We start from the raw sequence: 23,250 nt of genomic DNA, 5'->3' as shown, positions 1-23,250 counted from the left end.
GATATTTTCATGCCGAACAATCAGTAGTAAAACATAAGAAGCAAATTAAAATAGCATGCAAACAATTAAAGTTTTTGTGTCATAGTTTATTGTTTTATTTTGCAACCATTGTGCATTTTAAATAATTAATAAGTGTTGTATGTGTTTTCCTACATCACTCAAAAATGCCAACAGAAATGGAGCAAAAACTGTTTTTATAAGTTCACGTCCTATTCTTTATATTTTTTAGTTTTTTGCCACTATAATGCATTTTAAAGTCGGATAGCTGTGGGTTATGTGTTAAACTCTACAAACTTAATTGGAAACTACTGTAATATTGTAATTTTCCATATTTTTCGCCCCGCACCCAAAACAATGCATTGTCATCGGTTTTTATTTGGTTTTACAATATCTCAATTCCAAAAGTTATCTAAAAGTATATTGAAAAATGTATTTAATCCTGGTTCAAGAATCGTATTTCTCGATCGAGTTTTGTAGGGAACAATATGAAATGGCTTCTAAAAGTTTACAGTACAGTGTAAATGAATGTTTTGGAAGATGTATTTATTACATCCACACAAAGCTTTAACTAGGTAATTCTTTCCTCATTGTAACCATATATCAGCCAAATACTAAATACCGTATCACTAAAATGATCTCATAACTATAAATGTTTATTTTACATTTTTTTTCCTCTAAATTAAATTTAGCTCTCAAGTAAAACACAGTAGACATTAAAACCCATTTAAATTACGGATTTTGGTTTTGCGGAATCTTTCAAAGGTAGTTCTACCATTTATTTTGGATACTGCAAGTCGACTTCTCATTATATAACAAAATTTAAAGAGTGTTTTTTTTTTAGTGTTTAATGTCAAGCAAAGATCTTTGACGGAAATAAAAGTTTTTGTTTTTATTTGAAGGAGAAATTTTACAACGTTTAAATTACCCTTCAGTTATAATATCAGAATATAAGTGAAGGTGTACACTTTAATTGAATTCATTTTAATATTTTTAAAATTTGTGAAATTACAAAAAAGTGTAAAAAGTCATAAATACACACTACTCTCCAAGCGGACAGCCCAATATGTTTACTTGTCATCAGCTGATCAATTTTGGCGAAAAGATGAAAGCAAGTATAAGTAAGTTTACTACGGTTATAGTTTTGTACATTGGTATAGTCAGATAAACCACATACGCAGACCCCGTTACACATGAAGGGTCGTCAGCTGTTCTCGCCTATTAGCTCGATCAGCTGTTCTTTGGCTACCTGCACAACGTTTGCAACGTTACACAGCTGTACACTTTTTCAGCTCCTTGGATTACAAACAAACGCGCATGTGAGATAAATTTAAATATCCAAAATTAGCGTATTTTCTTTCTTGTTTTGCACTGTGTTCTCAAATTGGTTCCTTCAAAAGCACAATTATTCAGTTTCAATAATGCAAATAATAGCTTATCAAAACATAAAATCGTTATGAAATTTGTTGTTTAGTATTTGGATTGCTGAAATAATTAATTACGTTAAAAGTGATCTCTGGTTTATGGTTTATAGTGTGGATGAAAATCGTAACTTATGTTCATCCCCAGACTTAATTTAATGGGATGAAATAATAACAATTTTTAACCAAACATTTTAATAAACATTACAATATATTATCTTGAAAACCCTTTCTACCAGTAACCAGTACGTTGATAACAATTAATTATGTTATTTACCATACAAGATACAAAAAATACAATACTGTATAAACAAAATTAATCATCAGTAGTACCTGCTGTAAACCTATATACGTAACGGGTAAAACTAACACAAAGAATAATGGGAGTAAAACAATTTTGGTTTAGCACCTTTTTGACAGCTATTAGAACCTCGATTAATCGCTATTAAAAGATCGCTAGCATCGGCCTGAGCCCCAGCAGTAGGCTCGATTTCGCGGTTTACGTATGCAAATGAATGTGGTCAAGCAGGTAAATTCAATTTGTGGTCAAGGTAAGGTTTACAAGTTCTGAGAAGTTGTGTCGTCATTTAGTATCAATGACCTGGTAATATGGACTGTAGAGAATTTTAATTTGTCGTTCATAATAAATACACTGTGTTCTGTGGGATTTTGTAACGTAAATAAGGCAAATGTTCTCAATAGTTTCAAGTATGCACCAATATACCTATAGGTTTTGAATTTGTTAGTGCCGTGATATTACAAGACACCAACTCTGCAGCAGTCTAGTTTATGTCTTATCTCAATTAAATATCGGCCTCAAATTTATAGTCTGTTTGTTTGTTTGTTTGTTTGTTTATAGTTTTTTGTTTGTGTTTTATGTAAAAGATTGTTTTTTTTTTACTGGAAATTTGATAAACAAATTTTGCAATCAAGTAAATTAAGGCCAAGTTGATCATACAAGAAGTTAACAAACTTGAAAATATTTCACCCGGTTATGGGTTAAGGCATAAGTTAAATAATGAAATAGTTAGGCTATTTGTGTAACTAGTGGGCAAAGTGGCACTTTGCTGCACACGAGAGCAATGTTTAGCAAAGTTAGCAATGTTCGAAATGATCTCGAATGCAGCAAAGGCCTTTTGCACTCGTGTTACACATTAATAAATAATTAGTCTTTCAAACACTATACAACACGTTTTTAGGTTCAGCTGGCAACACAAATAGGTGCCCTAGAGAAAGTAGTACCCGGTCCGTATCACTCCGCTATTTTTCCTCGGCAAGAAATGCGCTCCGCCACTTGAGAATATAGTTCCGTATGTTTTTGTAATTTGAAGTGGTTTCCGCGCCTAAAAAAATGCTTTAAAGGTATTTTCGTGTTTATTAAGATCGTAGGAATGTTTTAAAAACGTTTAAAAGAAAAGTCCAGAAAGTTCAGAAATATCGAAACTATAAACACGAAATGACAGGTTAAATCGCAGTTATAATAGTCAATCAGCTGCTCATTAAACTATTATCTCATTATATTATATTATCATTCATCATTATCTTTAAGTGTTGCCAACCTATTTCCAAGCGTACACGGATTATGTGCATAATAGAACCACGCTGTTTTGTGTTGTTTCGTTGGAATCCTGATGTGCGGCAAAGTATAAACCGTACGACAAAGTATAAACCGTACGGCAAAGTATAAATATGCAGAAATTAGCAGCTTTCTGTACTATAAACAGTACAAGGAAGCCAACTTTGTCGGGTGACTGTAGGAAAAAAGTGTTTGTCTACGAGTCCCGTAACTGAATTACATTTCATAATCTAAATATATAAAAGGCAAAGCCCTCACTGACCTTAATTTGACTTAAAACATGTTCATTTATTGAAAAGAAACTATTCGTTTCAATATTTAAACTCAACTAAATTGACAGGACACAAAAACAGGATTAACATGTATAAGTTGTGTTTATTTTTTATTTTTTTATTTAACTACTTTCTAAATTTTTAAAAGTTCAAATTCAGCAGTATCAAACTATTTATTTAAAAGTCAGATAATAAATATTTTAGAAAGACCGGTTTTTTTTAAACATTCAAGATCAAATGTTAGAGTTCGCATCTGACACATTGTGTACAGTATTAATTGTCATAAAACAACGTTTTGCACTTTGTAGCATTGTAGCAAAAAATCTACTACAGAACCAACTTTTTGGCTTATACAATAATTTGCAAGAACAGATAGCGTGATGGATGGTTCATTGTGGTAATTAATGTTTCCTGGCTGTTAATCTTCTATTCACAATCAATCATTCGTTGGCATAAGTTTTGTGCGGTGAAATGAGTTTCTTAATTAAGATTGACTTGTTCGTTTTGTAGCTCAGTGTCAGTGTCCTAAGAGCACAATTCGTCTGGGCATTGAGAAGTGAACTTATCAATAAAAAAATACCTCAATAATTTACAAGAATGGTAAAATCACGGTTTGCATGTGATTTGCTAAGGGCCCGAGATATAATTGCGTTTCTCTCCACCTACATTGTGAAAAACATTTTCTCTTCCTTGTACCCCTGGGTCTGGGCCCATCAGACAAATTGATAAATGCGGCCCTGGGAAAATTAAGTATCTTAAAACATTTGTGATTCTTTATTGAGTGATAAAAAGTTTTCTTAAACTAGAATTATCATCCTATCCTATTGTTACTTCTACAGGAAATCAGAATCAAAATCAACATGGGTAAAATGAGAAATAAAATGTAATACACATTAGCCAATAGGTTTCTTTTCCAATCAATGCAAGCTGTGTAATTTTAAAGTAAACTTCATGAATCATTTATTTAGTATTTTACACATTTTTCCTTCGCCAAATCATCTTACTAAAACAGCTCATTTCATTTTTGAAATCAATGCATAACATCAAATTAATTTCACCATGGTGTTTCAGATGTATGGCCGCTATACCAAAGAGCTAGGGGAGTTTGCAAAAGAAGAAGCACTAAAACTAGAGAAACAGAGGAGAAAAGAAGAGAGGATACGCAACGAAGAACTGCACAAATACAGAGGAAAATGTGCGTCCAAGCTGGCCTCGGCGGTGGGGTTTGTCTGGAAACACACGTTTGCCAAGTTGGGAGAAGACTGGGTGTTCCTGGCGCTGCTGGGTCTCATCATGGCATTCCTCAGCTTCATCATGGACCATGGGATCAGCATGTGCAACAAAGGTGAGGCAGAAATCTGCCTTATTTGTTGAGAAATTTTATTATAGCTCAGTAGTTTGGTTATAGTGAGCGTACTTAAATGATCTGAAGGTCGTCGGTATAATCCTGAGTATTATACCGTTATTTACCTTATTTATTTACCTTATTTCTAAGAGTCAGTAACCTTTTGCATTTTGATGGTTTGAAACTTGACCCAGATTCTGCTAAATTATTGGGATTTTAATAAATGGCCTTGGCTGAAGAAATATCTGATCTTAGTTAACAAAGAAACAAAAGTCATCTCAAATTATTCCAAACCCAGATGTGTCCCGCTGTCTTGAATAATTGAGCGATTATGATAGTGTCTGTTATAGTGTAGCTATAATGTAGTGTTACTGAAATTTTGTGTATGACTGATTTTGTGTGTGGACAATACGTCTCTGCCTGTTTGTCTAATTCTCTTGTGTGCTTCAGGCCGTATATGGTTATACAGAGACCTAGTGTTCCACCCATTTGCTCATTACATGGCCTGGGTGTCGTTGCCCGTTTGTCTAATTCTCTTGTGTGCTTCAGGCCGTATATGGTTATACAGAGACCTAGTGTTCCACCCATTTGCTCATTACATGGCCTGGGTGTCGTTGCCCGTTTGTCTAATTCTCTTGTGTGCTTCAGGCCGTATATGGTTATACAGAGACCTAGTGTTCCACCCATTTGCTCATTACATGGCCTGGGTGTCGTTGCCCGTTTGTCTAATTCTCTTGTGTGTTTCAGGCCGTATATGGTTATACAGAGACCTAGCGTTCCACCCGTTTGCTCGTTACATGGCCTGCGTGCCTCTGCCTGTTTGTCTAATTCTCTTGTGTGTTTCAGGTTGTATATGGTTATACAGAGACCTAGTGTTCCACTCGTTTGCTCATTACATGGCCTGCGTGCCTCTGCCTGTTTGTCTAATTCTCTTGTGTGTTTCAGGTTGTATATGGTTATACAGAGACCTAGTGTTCCACTCGTTTGCTCGTGAAATGGCCTGTGTGTCACTGACTGTTTGTCTAATTCTCTTGTGTGCTTCAGGCCGTATATGGTTATACAGAGACCTAGTGTTCCACCCATTTGCTCATTACATGGCCTGGGTGTCGTTGCCCGTTTGTCTAATTCTCTTGTGTGCTTCAGGCCGTATATGGTTATACAGAGACCTAGTGTTCCACCCATTTGCTCATTACATGGCCTGCGTGCCTCTGCCTGTTTGTCTAATTCTCTTGTGTGCTTCAGGCCGTATATGGTTATACAGAGACCTAGTGTTCCACCCATTTGCTCATTACATGGCCTGGGTGTCGTTGCCCGTTTGTCTAATTCTCTTGTGTGCTTCAGGCCGTATATGGTTATACAGAGACCTAGTGTTCCACCCATTTGCTCATTACATGGCCTGGGTGTCGTTGCCCGTTTGTCTAATTCTCTTGTGTGTTTCAGGCCGTATATGGTTATACAGAGACCTAGCGTTCCACCCGTTTGCTCGTTACATGGCCTGCGTGCCTCTGCCTGTTTGTCTAATTCTCTTGTGTGTTTCAGGTTGTATATGGTTATACAGAGACCTAGTGTTCCATTCGTTTGCTCGTTACATGGCCTGTGTGCCTCTGCCTGTTTGTCTAATTCTCTTGTGTGTTTCAGGCCGTATATGGCTATACAGAGACCTAGCGTTCCACCCGTTTGCTCGTTACATGGCCTGGGTGTCGTTGCCCGTTTGTCTAATTCTCTTCTCAGCCGGGTTCGTGCACATTGTAGCGCCGCAGTCTATAGGTACAGCAATCACTTTTGGAGTCCTATTTTCATTATTATTAACATTTTCACAATGAATAAAAATAATTTTGTACTAATAAAAATAATTTTTTTTAATATGCCTATTATAATTCAATAAGATTGATAGAATAAAAATAATAATACTTATGGTTTAAAAATAATTGAGTGGAAAGGATAGAGTACGAACTGGTTATTGATTTGGAAGTCAATAAACTGTTATTCCTACACTATTCTTGCAGAACTCTTTTTATGAAAAAGAACAACACTTACTAGAAAAAAAAGATTTAACATCTTTTTCTTTTCATTCTTTTTTTGCCACAATTTTAATTATTTTCTTTTATGATTTTAAGAACTGTCTTCTCTGGACGTTTCACATTATTTGTTTTTCCCATGTTTTCCATTTTTTATATGACCTGTAATAGATATAGATGGTTAGATAGAAACAAACAACGCAAAACGCTTTAACTTCCTCGGCATCATCACAATAAAATCTACACCAGAGTAAATTAAGTTGTTTCAAGTATATCCATATTGCAATTGTAAACAAAATTGCTCAAGTTTTTCTCTTGATTTCTATTTAGCACAACTAACCAAAAAGACATACAATTAAAACTTTGTTTCTCTGTTCTCTGATTTACTCACCGTTTTTCCGCAGGCTCTGGGATCCCGGAAATGAAGACTATTTTACGTGGAGTCTCCCTCAAAGAGTACCTCACGTTCCGCACTCTGGTGGCAAAAGTGATCGGTCTCACTGCCACTCTCGGCAGTGGATTACCATTGGGTAAAGAGGTGATTTACTAGCAGTAACAATACTTAACATGCATGCCAGCCTTCGTTGTCCTAATGTTTTACAAACACATTATTTTTATATTTTTTTTATTAAATTATTTTTATATATTTTAGCAAGTTATTGTTTTCTAATTTCTACATTACTTCAGGCTAGGGTTAGAGGTTGCGGCATTATATCACTTAAGTAAAATCCATTGGTGTTTGGTTGGACTTGAACCTGTTTCTCGAGGTTCGAAGTCCTGCGCTTTACCACTAGACCTCAGCCAGCAGAACCTTGCTCCTCAGGTTAATATATGCTTTATTGAATATAAGTTGTCCACTCAATATAATACAAACTGTTCTTGTTGGCCCATTATAAATCAGTGGAATCCAAAAGTACAGTAGCATGTTTGGTGAAGTGGTTTAGCTGTTTGGTCCATTAGGTTGATGTCTGTATTTAGTTTAGAAATGTATTATGTGTCCGTGTGTATTATTGAAAACCCCTCTTTACAATATAAATTTTAAAAATGAAACAATCTTCACACATACTTATAATGTATGGTTGAATTGCTTGAGTATTCTTTTAAATTTTATACAGATTTTTCATCCTAAGCCAGTAAATTGAGAAAAATATAGAAGTACCATTAGTAGATTGTATTTAATTGTTGTTTTGTCGTAATTAAATACTTGTCTATTTCTAAATCTAATGCAGAGAAAAGTATAAAAAAGTAATTTAGTTATCTGTCACAGTAACACATTATTGAGGAGCCTGCCAGATTGGTTTGGTTAATAACTTTGCGAGATTCTACAGAAATCAGATTTACTTTAGCATCCCTCTCTGTTCTTGACTCAAGAATGTTGACTTTTATTCTAAATCTGAGTAGAACTTATGGGAGTAGAACTGTTCATAGTCAAAGGTAATATATCTCATCCTACTTAAAGCTTGGTTGATTAGGATGTGTGAACAATTTTGAACCTGAAACTCTTTACCGGTACGTTTAATTTTTTGAAATTTTTGTTTTTTAGATGATCAGATTTTCTGAAGTTGGTTGTTTCAGGGTCCGTTTGTACACATTGCGAGTATTGCAGCCACATTGTTGTCGAAGCTAGTCACCTCGTTTCAAGGAATATATGAGAACGAGTCCCGCAACACAGAAATGTTGGCTGCGGCTTGCGCCGTCGGTGTGGCCAGCTGTTTCGGAGCTCCTATCGGAGGTGAGTTTCCTTTCTTAGTCTAGTGTCCTTTTGTAATTATATTTTGGAAAAAGAAACTTTAAAACAGATTCAGAAAAGATCAGCATTTAAAAGTGAATTAAATTTTATCCACCATATACACGCGCATCATCGTTACTTACTGACTGTTTTATTACAAACAAGGTTTTGTTGCGCCCATGCCTATATTATCTTTCTGCCATAATTTCTTCACAGACCTAACAATCGAAAAACCATAGGCTATGAATAACAATGGATTGCAAATTTGAAATAAATTTAAACAAGTAATTTTCTCAAGGTTTTGTTTGTAGTTCCTACCAAGTTACCAATCATAGTTATCAAACTTTGTTGGACATTTTTTTAAATTTTTTTATTTAAATTTAAATTTTTTTAAATCTACATAAATACACATTTGGAAAAATTTATACTGAGAATGCAAAGGTTTTTGAGCGATGCTTTAACAAGAATAAGCAACACACATGCACATTTGTATGGGATACTTGTATGTCCATTAGTTTAGATTAAATTAGATTTGCATAAGACTAGGGTACCCCAGGGTGAATTTTATGACAAAGATGAGTGAATTATGTTTACCATTAGCATTTTTTAACATGCACACATTAACAATACAACACATATATGTGCTCAATATTACAGGTGTGCTGTTCAGCATAGAAGTCACAACCGTTTACTTCGCTGTTAGAAACTACTGGAGGGGATTCTTTACAGCAGTTTGCGGAGCAACAGTTTTTAGACTTCTAGCTGTATGGTTTCAGAAAGAAGGTAAATTTTGGAGAACTTAAATTATATTAAAGTAGTAAATTACCTTATTGTTGTTGCATTTGTTCTTGGGTCATAGCTGTATGTTACTCTATGTACAATTCGTCAGATTGTGTGGCATCATCAGGGGATTTTCTTATACTATCCAGGAAATTACGTAAATTAAAAGAAGGACCTCCTGCTTATATGAGGAATAATAACAACTATCAGACCATGATGGTGACGGTGTGTGTAAATAGTTCTAAATATGCGTATATAGACAATAGTTTTTGTTAGTGTTAGTGTTTTACAATCTAGCTGTTGATTGTATATCTTTCTCTCAGAATAATTACGGTATTGAAATGTTTTTCAGACACTGTAAAGGCGTTCTTTCAGACCAACTTTACAATGGACTTCCCCTTTGACCCGCAAGAACTCGTAGTCTATTCTTTAATGGGGTAAGTTAATCGATAAAGGGCGAGGATTCTATGACTTACTTTTTTAATAAAACTGTGTTTTTAGCATGTTTATTAGAAAACTGGTAGAGAGTATCTGAAGTGTTTTATTTCTGTAATAAAAAAATTAAGTAAACCATTACATTATTCCTGGTTGTAGTGCCAGCAAATTTACCTTGAAAGAGTTATTGTAAATAGATGAAGCACCAATCTTTTTGTGATTCAAGTGGCTACCTGAATTTGATTTACACACAACATGTTCCTCTACAGATGTATTTCTTTATGTTTCTTGTTAAGCGTATCTTACTAATTTTCCCAAAATGTAATTAGACTAAACGAAAAATGATTCATTCAGACAAACATACATATGTTTGTCAAATATCAGATCTGTTATAAAAATCGGACCACAGTTGTAGTCTGTAGCTCTGTACACAGACATACAGACACATACACAGACCCTATTTAAAACCCACTGTTCGGGGTCATATTTTCAGCCAAATCTGAAACTTGAAAATGTTGACGCAAAAAATACTTTCCCCAGTTATGTAGCTTGGGGAGGAAGTAAAAATATATCTTAGGAAACGTCCAAATACAAAGTAGATTAAGATTTGTAAGCATTTTGTAAGTAACCCATTTGTAACCATACATTAATAAAACAGTATATACTTGAGACTGTTGTGTTTATGAAGCTTATAACAAAATATATTGGCCTGTCAGAGTAGTGTGTGGCCTGGGAGGAGCAGGCTACGTCTGGTCGCACAGACAATATGTGCTGTTCATGAGGAGGAACAAGAAGATGAACAGTTTCCTGCAGAAAAAGTGAGTGAGTATTCATCATTGTGTGAGTTCTCATCAACATGCGCTAATGCCATATTACTTACGTTTTTATAAGGGAAAAGTCTAAACCATATTCCTCTAATCCTATTGTTGACTTAATCTGGTACTTCAGCATTTTTACTGTCAACAGTATTGTTGACTTCTATACCTCTATCAATAATTTTAGTTATTAAGATTTGTTATATAGTGAGGATAGCCGGCTTACCTGAATGAGAATCCAAAATTCACAGAAGAAAAATAAAATTTTACTTTGTAAGATTCAAGTACACAAAACATCAGAATATTTATAAGTGACTCAGAGTTTTCAACTATTGAAAAGAGTGTTTTCACGTTTTAATGTTATTCCCACTTTATAAAATATCCTAAAAACCTAGGCCCTTGTTCTCCATGTTAAACAAATTATCAAAGTTAATTTCAAAATAAACAACAAAAAAGTTTAATATAAACTATTCATATACAATCCTTAACGATAAAATAATTACTGTTACCTAAGAGATCATTGCTGACATTTTCCATCGTGATTGATTAGTAAAACACAATATTTTTACGACGTTTCAGGATCTGGAATCTGATCCCGTCCTCAAGTGCGAAAGAATCTATCACATAAGTTTAGATTTTTAAATGTTTTTCGTGTATTATGTGTATATAGACATATTTATTTTGACAAGTTCATCTATGAATGAATGCTGTTTTATCTAACGTTCTGCCAACAACCTGATGATGTACCCTAGTGGTATGAAACAGCTGTAGTTGTACTAACTACACACGGATCGTCCGACGCAAAAAGGTAAAATAAACCATTTTTATATTGCAATTTACGATCCAGAGGCTAACCCATCATGATATCACATAAGATTAGCCAGCTTTGGTTTTTATTTTTCAGCTTTGGCTAGGTTTGATTACTATTTTGTTATGTTTTTGTACTTTCTCAACTGAGGAAAGGATATGTTTCCAGATTCCGAAGCGTTGTGAAAATTTTGTTTTTTACAGTGATGAAAAATGTCCACAATAATGACGTAAAATCACTATCACCGAAAATTAACTTAAAAGAAATATTCATAGTTCAACAAGCTTTTTCATGGTTAAGTACTTCCATAAATCTGCAGTATGTTTTAATTTTTTTTTTACAACATAATATTAACACACATATTTGGTCTCCGATGGATACAAACTGTTTTAACACACCCGTTTTCCATAGCCGCTTCCTATACCCAGGGATTGTGGCTCTTCTTGCCTCTACCGTATCTTTCCCCATGGGACTGGGCCAGTACATGGCTGGTGATCTGAACACTCATGATCAGGTAATGAATTACAGTCAAGTTTATGGTTTTTACAATTATGGTTTCAAGCCGTTGGGGAGTTTTTAGGCTCATAATAGTTGTTTTAATTATTAGTACCGATAGTGGCATTTTCCGGTGTGCACTCAAGTTTCATGTGTGAGGCAAATCCGAATGCAGGAACACCGACTTTCACGTGTTAGGCAAATCCTTAGTGAAATAATTTGAGTAAGTGCCACCTGGTACAAGTTATGTAAGATACTTTTCATCACGATGTAGCTGTGTCTATTTCTGTTCTGTTAGATTGTACAACAATGAAAACAGCTGATTTATATCATGAAAGTAAAATGGTAAAAGAAAATGAAAGATTATTCTAAGGTGAATGTTTACTTTAGTGGCGATACAAATTCAGTTACTAGTTACTAATTCAAACATTAGACTTGAAAAGAATTAATTTTATATAACCACTATTTGTTAGCTTCCAAATGGCTCTTACTTGTATATTATGTAAGACACTGACAAAGACTGAACAAGACTAATACAAAGTTTACTTCAGGTTGCTGGACTGTTCAGTAACTTCACCTGGACCAAAGGCTACCTTACAGTAGAGGAGGCTGACACTCTTCGCCACTGGACCACAAAAAACACTGACGTTTTTGTCAGTTTATGTGGCTTTATGCTTTATACGGTGAGTAATTTGTAATATTCTTCAATCTTTATATCCTTTCAGAAACAGGATCCTGCATGATAATTTTCTAATAAGGTTCTGTAAAGAATTAAGCGTATAAAATAGGTCCAAATGTGTATAAAAGGTATTTAAATCCACTTACTGAATATACTAGGCCTAACTAAAACATGTTTTCCTCAAAATATATTCCTTGTGATACAAAACACAGTAATTACGAAATAACTGAAAAATTCTCCAAATGGTCAGAATTGGAAGTTCAAAGATTCTGTTCTGATAGGATATCAATCAAAACAAAAATATTATTTCATAGCATAGTGAACAGAACTAAATGTCATAGAATAACTGTGGGAAAAAATTTTGGATTGGACATAAATTTAAGATACAGAAAATGTTCATTTTACTCTTTGGATCATGTAACATTTCCATTACGAACCCTTGGAGTATTATTTATGTTAAGCTACTGCGGTACAGTGATAATTTCTCTTGTTAGTTATAATGCTTTAAGGCTTACAAAGGTAAAAGAAAACTTTATTAGAAACTAAATTATTTCTTACAACTGAACATCTCCACTCAAAAGTTTCCCTAAGTACACTCATATCTCTACAATAGTTCTAATACTATAAGAATACCTGCTTTGGTGACAGGTTTACCACGATATAAGCATGGGTTTTTCCCTGGGTATTTTTACTTTGTTTTCTTATGAATTTTTACTGAATATATCAACAATAATAATCTCACCATGTTTTTCTTTGTTTTTCAGTGGTTCTTCTCCATTGTATGCTCTACAATTCCTGTTCCGTCCGGTAGTTTTATCCCCGTGTTCAAGATAGGAGCAGCGTTTGGCAGAGTGGTAGGGGAACTCATTCACCTGTCTTTTCCCCAAGGAGTCCGTCACGGGAAGTTTAGCACTCCCATTATCCCAGGTATTGTCGATGTTTGATGAAAATCCCCTGACAACACTGAAACAAGAAAAATCAATGTTACATAGCTTTAATCATCTAAAACTATATTGCAACAGTGTATTCTACTATGATGACCATATTCTTTCAGTGACCAAAGGAAGACAACAAGGAGTGATTTTAAACTTTTAAGCCTTAATTTTTTTTATTTCAAACTCTGTGTTTATGTTTTTTTATCCATACCAAGAATAAAGGTACAAAGACATAGTAGACTATAGTTATCAAACACAAGTTTAAAATATTTCTGTAGCACAAATTCAGTGTATGTTTATACAAGTTCTCAAGTATGTTTTGACTGTTGACAACTTTTTCTGTAAATGAGTTTGATTGCTTTTCTGTTGTTTTTCCTTCTGAAAGCATATTATGACAGATATTAAGCCACATTTTAAGTGGCTTCATGTAAACACGGCTCAAGAGAATCTGAATCTACTATGGGTGTAAAAGTTAAAACTAGAACATTTTAATCAGGTAATTTTAGATTGATAACACAACCAGTAGATTTTGTACATTAGTTTTATAAATGGAAAACTTGTAAAAAATAATTTACTCACAATTAAGGCTGTTGATGAGTGAACATTAAACAAGATGGTTTAACATGTATGGTCGGCGCAGGAGGATATGCGACAGTCGGCGCGGCAGCTCTCTCTGGCGCAGTCACTCACACCATCTCCGTGTCTGTCATCGTGTTTGAGATGACAGGGCAGATCACTCACATCATTCCCATCATGGTAATTATGATTATCTGTGTGTGATGAATTAGACATTTGTGGTTTATAGATAAATTGATTTAAACTTGAATTGATAACATAGCGCTAAATGTTCATTCACAAGCATAAAATAACTTAAGAGTCTCGTGCTCATTCGAAAGTAAGATTTTTCTTTTAAAATAATCTCGGGTGTGTTTTCTCTTTTATGATTAGCTGTGAGAAATTTTTAAATGTGTGTTACTGAAAGTTTGTTTACTGTCTATAACCCTGTTACCTCCCAATTCTGACCACAAACCAAATCATATACAAGTCAAACTTACCAAAAGTAGTTTTACCTAATCATATACCCTCTTTTACCAAGTCAAACTGATGGAATAACTTATTGTGAGCTAAAGCAACTGCTATGACCCATTAGCTAGGTCAAAATTGGAAAAATAGGTCGAAAGTAGAACTTTAGACATTTTTACGCATTCTGTGGCTGGCTCAACCAACTATGTTCTAAAGTAGAAAATGTTGACAGCTGGTCCATATAGCTCATAGCTGGGATGTCTACTTTAGTATCCAATAACCAATGATACAACTAATTACTTTATTTTAGATTGCAGTGTTGATCGCTAATGCCATTGCAGCCCTGCTCCAGCCGTCACTCTACGACAGTATTATTCTAATAAAGAAACTCCCCTACCTGCCAGATCTGTTGCCATCAAGCTCAGGTAAATCATGAACAAATATTAGCAAATAAATGTTACACAACTTTTTCCGCTCAAATCACCTCTTGTTAATGTATGACATTTTTTTAAATAAAAGTTGTAAAAAATGTTGTAACCATCAACAAATTTAAATATTAAAACAACCATCATATATTATTCAACACAATGTGTAAAATGTAATGGAGTCTAATGTTGTTCAATGTTTCAGGGATGTACAATGTATTTGTGGAGGATTTTATGGTCAGAGAGGTAAAGTTTATTTGGAAAAACATGACTTATCACGATCTTAAGAAAGTGTTAAAAGAAAACAGAAGGCTTCGAGTGTTTCCACTAGTTGAAAACCCAGGTGAGTTAGACTATTTTGGTGTTTGTTTTATTTTAACATACCTACTGAGTACAGAATAAACAATGAAATCAGATCATGAGGTCTTTGAGGAAACAAAACTATTTTGTCATTTACTAACAAAAAAAACCAATAGTATATTACGTTACTAGTCCTGAAAATAAGTGTTTACCGGACGAGTGTGGTCGTTCCCGTGCGAGACGAAGTCGAGTACGGGATTACCATACGAGTCCGGTACACACATTTTGGACGGGTTACGTACGATAGTTTACGCGATACTACTAAATCCGTACAAATCCTTATATATTTCCACCAACTAAAGGACTAAAAATCACTAGTCATAACCTCTAAGAGAGGTTATGTTTTTGTTTATAACCACTCACTGCCACCTAAATACAGTATAATCAGCTGATTGGTGTCCGGCAAAACTCATTGCAGCACAGTAGTACGCAATGAAACCCCATTTGAATAAGCTGGCGGCAAACAGCTGTTTTCTGGACTAAATCCTTGCGTGGGAAGTTCGTCAAAATAATGTAGTGTGGCGTAAATGTCTTTTTGTCACGATGAATTTCTTATTTGCATTACAGTATACGCTAAGACGATCCAAAATAACAAGGAAAGACATGTCAAAAGTGTAGAACAAACCTTTTATAAATTCTAAGGTCTCTTGACTACAATGCAACGTTCTATTGATGGGGATAGTTAGTTTGACATAAGTACAGGTCATCTTTGGGTAAACAACCACTGGTTCTAATTGTAGTCCATATATACAGTGCGATTGACGAGGTTGTGCAATAACTTTGAGAGCTTATTCCACGTGTCAAGATAAAGAAAACATCTTATCATGGCTCCAGAAATGCTTTGTTGGCAAGTCATGGTCATTCCCTCAGAATTTTGTAAATTGAATCCCGGCAATATACAATGGAAGCTTAGTTCTAGTTTTCTTTGTTTAGACAAAGTCCTGTACCAAGGTGTCTTTGAGTGAAAGTCTGTTTTGTCAAAATGGATGTGTTTTCAGAGAACATGATACTGCTGGGATCAATACAGAGGATAGAGTTGATAAAGGTGATAGAACGACACGTGGGGAGAGAGAGGAGACTGCAGGTCGTAGCTCAGTGGCAGCGAGAGGCTCAAGAGAGGTAATAACATAGACTAACGGATACCGAAGTAGATAACCCATCTATAAATTAATAGACCATAGCTATAGCCATCATAACTCATTATTTTTTCTCAAAGACTTTCAACAACTTTATTATGGGTATGGAATGTTCAGTTGTGATGTATAATCTTCAATTCATAAGCGCAAGGTATAAGGTTACCTTACTCATCTTTTAACAGTTAAAAAAAACAACTTTAAATTGCTAGCACCTTTAGAATCGTGAGTAGTGAAATCGGGCTGCCTTGGGCCCGAAGTCCAAGCTCTACCGACTGAGCCACCGACTTACCGATTTTTAAACAAATTATGAACAAGCACTCTTGTTAACATTAATGACTAACTGTTACTTCACACATTTTGTTGTTTTAGCGAATTTCCCTATTTTTATCATACGTGGAAAGCCTAATGAAAAATCAACCTCCCATAGGACATCAAGTTTTGGTTAAAACCGTTAATACAGTTATTCCATCCATCCAGAAAAATTAAAATGTGCTCGACCCAATAAATCAAGTGGTACAATAATGTTCTTTGTGCTTTTCATGAACAGATTGACAAAAGGTGTTGTAATACTTTGGCCACATTTTTACGTAACATTTTTTCAGAATGAGAGAAGAAGAGAGGAAACGACAGGAGGAAGCTCAGAGGCAAAGACGACCATCAAGATTTGAGGTTATCCCAGCTCCGGACATTCTACGAGTGAAGCAGATGTCAAACCATGAACTGGACAGTGGCTTACAGGTGAGAAGAGATCTTAGTCTAAGAGTAATACCAGGGATTCTTAGGATAAGTGATCCTAGAAAACCACCTGGTCTGAGTTAGTACCACAGTTTTGTAATATAAATAACCGTGGTATTTTGGCACCATGATAATTTGACCTAGATATTTAGATGTAATTTCTCCCATTGAATGTCAATTACAGTACAACAATCAGAGGCAAAATGACAGAGATTAGTTTTTAAAAATTATTCTTCTGATACAACTTGCCCTTTTGGTTTCCTTTGTTGGATTGGTATAGAAATGTCTAAAACGAATTGATCAAATATGATTTTGTGTTTCAGTCACATACCCACTTCCCAGTGTTTGGAACGCAGCCAAAGAAATCGATCTTGAAAAAAACAAATTCATTCAATTTGAGAAATTTCAGTCCTGTTTTGACACCAACAGTCACTCCCTACACTACTGTTACTGGGGCTGAGAGCAGGTAAACTCATAGGTCATAGCCATTTAGCTCATAGGTTAAGTAGACTGGAAACGTCTCTGCAATTTGTGCATCAAAATATTGCATGTTCATAACAAAAAGTGACTAGACATCTACCATCTATAAATTTAGCGCATTAAAAAATGTAAATAAACAAAGGCAGTGAGGAAATTTAGGATAATAAATTGTTTTGGACAATGTTTGGAATTTAAGTGCTATTTTGGGTTCAATGAGATAACCCAAGGTAGTTTTTTAAGGCATTTTAATCACTCTCAACTAAAACTGTATGTTAACAGTAAATTCCAAGCCAAAATACAGGGAGTGAGGCAGTTACAGATTATAGTTTTTTTTCAATTATTCAATTTTTGGTATTTAGATACGGTACTAAAGGTTTAACACGTTCGCTACTGAGCGTCACATATATGCGACGCTGCGGTCATTGCCACAGACCGAGGTATACATTTGAATCTTATGCATAGACCGACTGTCACTTGGTTAACAGTAAACACAGACCACGGGCGAAAACCTGTAAAACAGTGATCATTTACATTGTTTTGTAATACGCTACAATCGTGTTTATAAATAATTTATTCTTGTTTTTTTGTATTTTTTATAACCTTTTGCAATGTTGCATATTTGCGATGCCTGATCTACAGCGAAGACAATAGTGAAAATTATCAGTTTTCTTGAAATAGACCAAACGTCACATATATGCGACAGTTCATTTTTGTTTGTGTTTTGAGGTGAAATTAAGCAAACAAACCAGATTATTCAAGAATAGTTTATAACTGAACAAATATAAAAGCTACATAGGATAATGCAGCATACATACTGCATACATACATACAGTGATGCAGAAAAGTAAAGAGACCAGTTTTTACAACTATCATATGACGTCACCAATCATCATATCCACAGACCAAGCGACGCAGTTGTGCGTCAGACATCTCTGTAGACCACTGCAGGGAATTCAGTGCCTTCAAATAGACCGTTACAAAGATATAACAATTTTAATAACATTAGAACCCCGACGCAAATATGCGACCGCTGACCGCAGTCCATTTTTAATGTGACTAGCTATCGCATATATGCGATGACAGTCTATAGGTGGAAACCGGCCGTCGCATATGTGCGTCGCTGGTCCATGTGAATGAAAAGTTGCGTACTATTGCAGTAGCGAACGTGTAAGGATTATGTTATTTTAACTACACTTGTCTCAAAATTTTCTTGAAAATTGTCTAACCTGCGCTATGGAAACAGAGACCGTTGTCTAGCAATTTTCATTTCCATTTGAACACTTTACTATGGTTTTAGTTTAACGAGTTGAAAGAGATTTTACCAAAAATAATGATGTTTGTGTTTCCATTTTGTCTGAATTAAAAATCATCAAACCTAATCCACAAAGGGAATTAGAATGGAGAGAATAACTGAAATTCATCATCTGCTTAGGATTCGGATGGCGTTTGAGGCCATCTTCCACAAGTCAGCCACACTACAAGACGTAGAACCTGATCCTGAAGCAGGGGTGGAGATTGGGCGAGGAGAACAAAGCTATAGTCATCAGAACACTATAGCCACTCCAGCCAGTCCTGGCCCGTACAAGAAGGTTCAGCTGGTGAGTTGACTGCAAACTAACTAGTCCACTATTATACATATATATTTAAGGATGCAACATAGCACAAGGCCTAGATGTTTAGGATGTTTTTGTGAGGATAGCAGTCTAAGGACCAGGGGAAACGTTCAATGGTACACTTGAGCCATGTCTAGTTCAAAGCCAACATTGCCAGGATGTACTACAACACTCACAGTGCAGGAAGACTCTGTGCCCTGTGTGATATGAATTTCCACACAGTGCTTGCCGCTATGGCTTTTCTTTGCTCGTCACACTTGTATTTCTGGCACAACTTACTAGAGCTGAAAGCGCATGGTCGGCCCATAAGCTATTTGTCTTTGCAACTTATGTCCTGTGTTTCTATTGTCACTATGTGTCCAGCAAAACTAAGTTTTTCATGTTGTTTTTGTAAAAATATAAGCAGATAACTAATTTTTAAATTTTAATTTAAAATGCATGGTATTAAATATGGGGTGTTAAGTAGAAGAGCTTACATAGTAACAGAAATAAATTTTATTAGTTTAATTGTATCTTCTTCCAACAAATATGGTTTAAAATAAAATTAAACACTTCTTTCAATTAAAACTGTTTCCCGAGTTGAACACACTACCAATCAAACGTGTGACAACTTATTTGTTTATGAATAGTGAAAAATGTATTTACTGTTACAGCCGAAGGAGCGAGTGATTGACATGTCGCCGGAGGACCAGAAACATTGGGAAGAAGAGGAGATGAAGGAAAGAGTGAGCTTTGACCAATGTCATATTGACCCTGCTCCGTTCCAGCTGGTGGAGAAGACAAGTTTACTCAAAGTTCACTCAATATTCTCCCTGGTGGGGGTAAACCATGCGTACGTCACAACAATCGGCCGCCTCATCGGCGTTGTGGCTCTCAAAGAGGTAAATAGTTAACAGTCTAAGTTCAACCAATTTCGATTGATTTAAATTTTTAAATAATTAGGGTAAGATATTTTAGAGATCCTCTGACGAAATAGTCTGACTTTCTTGAGACAATTACAATTGAGCAAATTAATGAATTATGGCTTTATTCCATCAATGTAAATGACAAATTAGAACAGTTATTCAATAAAAAATACATAATCTTAAATGAATAGCAAAGTAAATAAAGTTAATATAAATAAAGCATATAAATGTTTAGAAAATTTTGTAAAAAAGCTAATTATAGAATAAGCCTGACATGTGCAATGAGCCTGTGTGTCTATTGAGGGTATAAAAGGTCCAAAAATTATTATTTGATAAATTGAATAGAAGATAAGGTTATGATGAAATCATGAAATGTGATAGAAATTAATCAGCAAGAATAGTTCAAACAAAATCTTATATAGGCCTACTAAAAAAACCTTTAGCAAAACTTACGAGAGCAAGCCTGGCCATACTACTTGACCGAATTACGCGTGGTTGGTACCAAATGAAAGATATTTTCCTGTAGATGTGCATTTCCCTTTATAAATTAAAATAGGCTCAAAAATAAGCATGGGAAATGAATTTGAAATATTTTAAAAATTACCATGGGCCTTATGGGTTGCTATGCTGTTGACAAAATAACAACAAAATATAAACAGAAAATCCAAACAAATTCCAATCACATGTTTTATAATAGTGTGGGGTGAAAATAGAGAAGTTTGCACAATACCCTTACAATACTTACTTTTGGTTGAGTTTTCGACCACAGGGCGAGCTCTCGTTATCAAATGAAAAATACTTATGTTGGGAACAAATAAGTCAACAGAGAAAATTATTGTACTAAAGGATTACTGAACGGTAAACAGCTATTTTTTTTACAGTTTAATTACAAAAACCATTCATGTTTCAGCTGAGGAAAGCAATTGAAGATTCAAACTGTGGTAATTTACCAGCGTCACAACAGGTCCAAGGCCAGCCACAACTGCAGCCTGCGGCCGAACATTTACTGAGCAACGAGAACAACATGTCCGTCAACAGCACTGTGTCGGCCGACAGTAGTTGAGGATTGCCGACATTAGATATGTTACATATCGGGCGCGGTCAAACCGCCGTTGTGATCAATACCGTTACTTAGGTTATATTTACCCGTTCGAAAAACTATTGAGGATATTATTTTGAACAAATCTAAGATAGGTTTGTAACCTAGGGTTACTAGCTTCCGGTGCTGACGATTTAGTTGATATTGTAGAATAAGGATTCGGATCTGTCCGCGACTCGTGATTTTGCAATTGGAAGTGTGTCAATGTTTCAATGCTATGTATTAGTATGAATCTAGTCTATAGTAGTATTATCAAGCTGTTAAAGTTAACGGTTGGTTGTTTGAGAGAAATTCTACTTTCATTCACATAGGCTGTCAGAAACTATTTGTAACGTTTAGTTGTTAACTGACACATATTTTTTATAATAGCCATGGACATATTTTTTATAATTTATTTTCATATGATAAGTGAAAATGTAATTAGTCAGATGTAATCTTTGTTGTAATTGGTCAGATATAAATTTCTGTTAGTAATTGAATAATCTTCCAAGTTCATTATTAGTTTACAAAACTAATAAAATTCATCCAGTGATATCATTGAATGGTAACATTTTAACAGCATCTGTCTAGTTTTAACGTTTCTAGTGAATCTGAAATATACAATATATATTTCTTACTTCGATTACAATTTAGTATGGATCTTTAGTAGTAGGCCTACTATTTTATGTGATAATTTACAGTTAAACATTATTGAAACCTCACCACTGCTTTGTAAACTCAATATTTATGTTTCTTAAATATCATCTTTTTTGGGCACTCTTTCTACAACTTTTGTTCAAACCATAAGTTTCTCGCGTCTTTTTGTTAAAATCCGAAATATCCTGTTTTAAACATGTATGTTTAGATATAGGAATATATGAAATGACACAGATAATAGAGATTTATGTTTATACAAAAAGTTATTGTCAAACTTAGAATAGGCTAGATCCAAATTGTTATATTTTTCTAGATCCCCTTGATAACTAAAATAATTTGTGAAAATATTTGTTAAGGATAGTTTTTTAACAGTTCCTGGTATGGATTGCCTTGATATAGAGATTGTGGTGCTAATTGCAAATAGAAAGTAGAAAAAAACATTAAAGATTGACAAGTAAATCTTATTTATTTATCAAATAGCAAGTCCGAAGGCCTTTATTATGTTATTACGTCAACTAGAATACTCAGAGGTAATCGATTACCTACATTCAATGTTTACCTGGTAGTATTTTATAAGGGAGAAGACATTATTTTAAAAGCATAATTAAACTCATCGTTTGAAAATTTTGTGTGGTTTTCATTATCAGCTGCCACAGTAAATTAAAAGCTCAATTGTAATAGGACAGAGCTCCCAGAATAAACTGAAAAAATACCACTAAAGTAGTGATTATTTCTTATAAGATCTAACATACCATGGATGGTTCTAAAATGATTGTTTGTGATGGATTCTAGTATCAATAACCAAAGAAAGTCTTTATATGTTTAGATTTTAATAATGGACTTTACAAAATAAAGTACAAACACTTAGTTGAAAAGATTATAGGAACGGAATATTTAAATGAGCCTGTCCTTTGAGGTTTATGTGAATAACGTGATGGTATGTGGACTATGGGAACCAACCTAGCTTATTTCACTTGGCATATTTTTAAGTGATCTTGAATGTGATATGTATTAGTACAGAAACTTTATCATGTTACTAGTTTTGTTTATAGAAATTCTTATGTAAATAAATTATGTACATAATGTTTTATGCGTACTACTTAATATCCTGGTGGATCATTACAGCACATATCTGTAAGAAGAGGGCCAGAAATAAATGACGAATCATAAAATGTCAAACCCAAGCGTAATGCAATATGCAAAACAAGCACTTGCTCAAGGCAAATCAAGGCTTCGGATCCTTCAAAAGGAACTGAATTGCACTCATATAATATCGGCATGAGCAAGAAATTAGTTATTTAGTACCAGATTATTTAACGTAGATAACATATGCTTTTCACAGACTAAATTAGAGCAGCTTTTACTCATTCAAAATTTTGAGGGTTTAAAAATATTTGACTCTAATGTAGCTACTTAGTACTTAACTTATTGAATCTAGGCAATTTTTATCTGCGATCCAAAAAAATTTTCACAAGTGGAAACACAAATTACAAGTGTAAAACAAGCAGAAATGATCCAGGAAAGAAACTGAAA

General features: G+C 34.6%; 1 protein-coding gene across 5 annotated transcripts in view; it reads left to right on the top strand.

The window, feature by feature from the left end:
• Positions 1-22,804, top strand: part of LOC128989674 (chloride channel protein 2-like) — an 89,391-nt gene extending 66,587 nt beyond the window's left edge. For all 5 annotated transcript variants that reach the window (XM_054411649.1, XM_054411650.1, XM_054411652.1 and 2 more), the window contains exons 2-20: positions 4,338-4,611; positions 6,250-6,378; positions 7,034-7,167; positions 8,205-8,361; positions 9,016-9,141; positions 9,491-9,575; positions 10,290-10,391; positions 11,608-11,710; positions 12,243-12,374; positions 13,135-13,297; positions 13,946-14,061; positions 14,639-14,753; positions 14,959-15,096; positions 16,112-16,232; positions 16,852-16,987; positions 17,308-17,450; positions 18,897-19,062; positions 19,731-19,958; positions 20,893-22,804. In XM_054411649.1, coding sequence (XP_054267624.1) covers positions 4,338-4,611; positions 6,250-6,378; positions 7,034-7,167; positions 8,205-8,361; positions 9,016-9,141; positions 9,491-9,575; positions 10,290-10,391; positions 11,608-11,710; positions 12,243-12,374; positions 13,135-13,297; positions 13,946-14,061; positions 14,639-14,753; positions 14,959-15,096; positions 16,112-16,232; positions 16,852-16,987; positions 17,308-17,450; positions 18,897-19,062; positions 19,731-19,958; positions 20,893-21,045 — 2,721 coding nt within the window. In that variant the 3' untranslated portion in view covers positions 21,046-22,804. The remainder of the gene's footprint in view (positions 1-4,337; positions 4,612-6,249; positions 6,379-7,033; positions 7,168-8,204; positions 8,362-9,015; positions 9,142-9,490; positions 9,576-10,289; positions 10,392-11,607; positions 11,711-12,242; positions 12,375-13,134; positions 13,298-13,945; positions 14,062-14,638; positions 14,754-14,958; positions 15,097-16,111; positions 16,233-16,851; positions 16,988-17,307; positions 17,451-18,896; positions 19,063-19,730; positions 19,959-20,892) is intronic.
• Positions 22,805-23,250: the final 446 nt, after the last annotated feature.

Source organism: Macrosteles quadrilineatus, unplaced genomic scaffold (assembly GCF_028750875.1).
Source record: "Macrosteles quadrilineatus isolate MER2022 unplaced genomic scaffold, UCM_ALF_1.0 Scaffold_3__2_contigs__length_128488019, whole genome shotgun sequence".
Classification (NCBI taxonomy): Eukaryota; Metazoa; Arthropoda; class Insecta; order Hemiptera; family Cicadellidae; genus Macrosteles; species Macrosteles quadrilineatus.
This window is presented reverse-complemented; position numbering and strand designations above follow the sequence as displayed.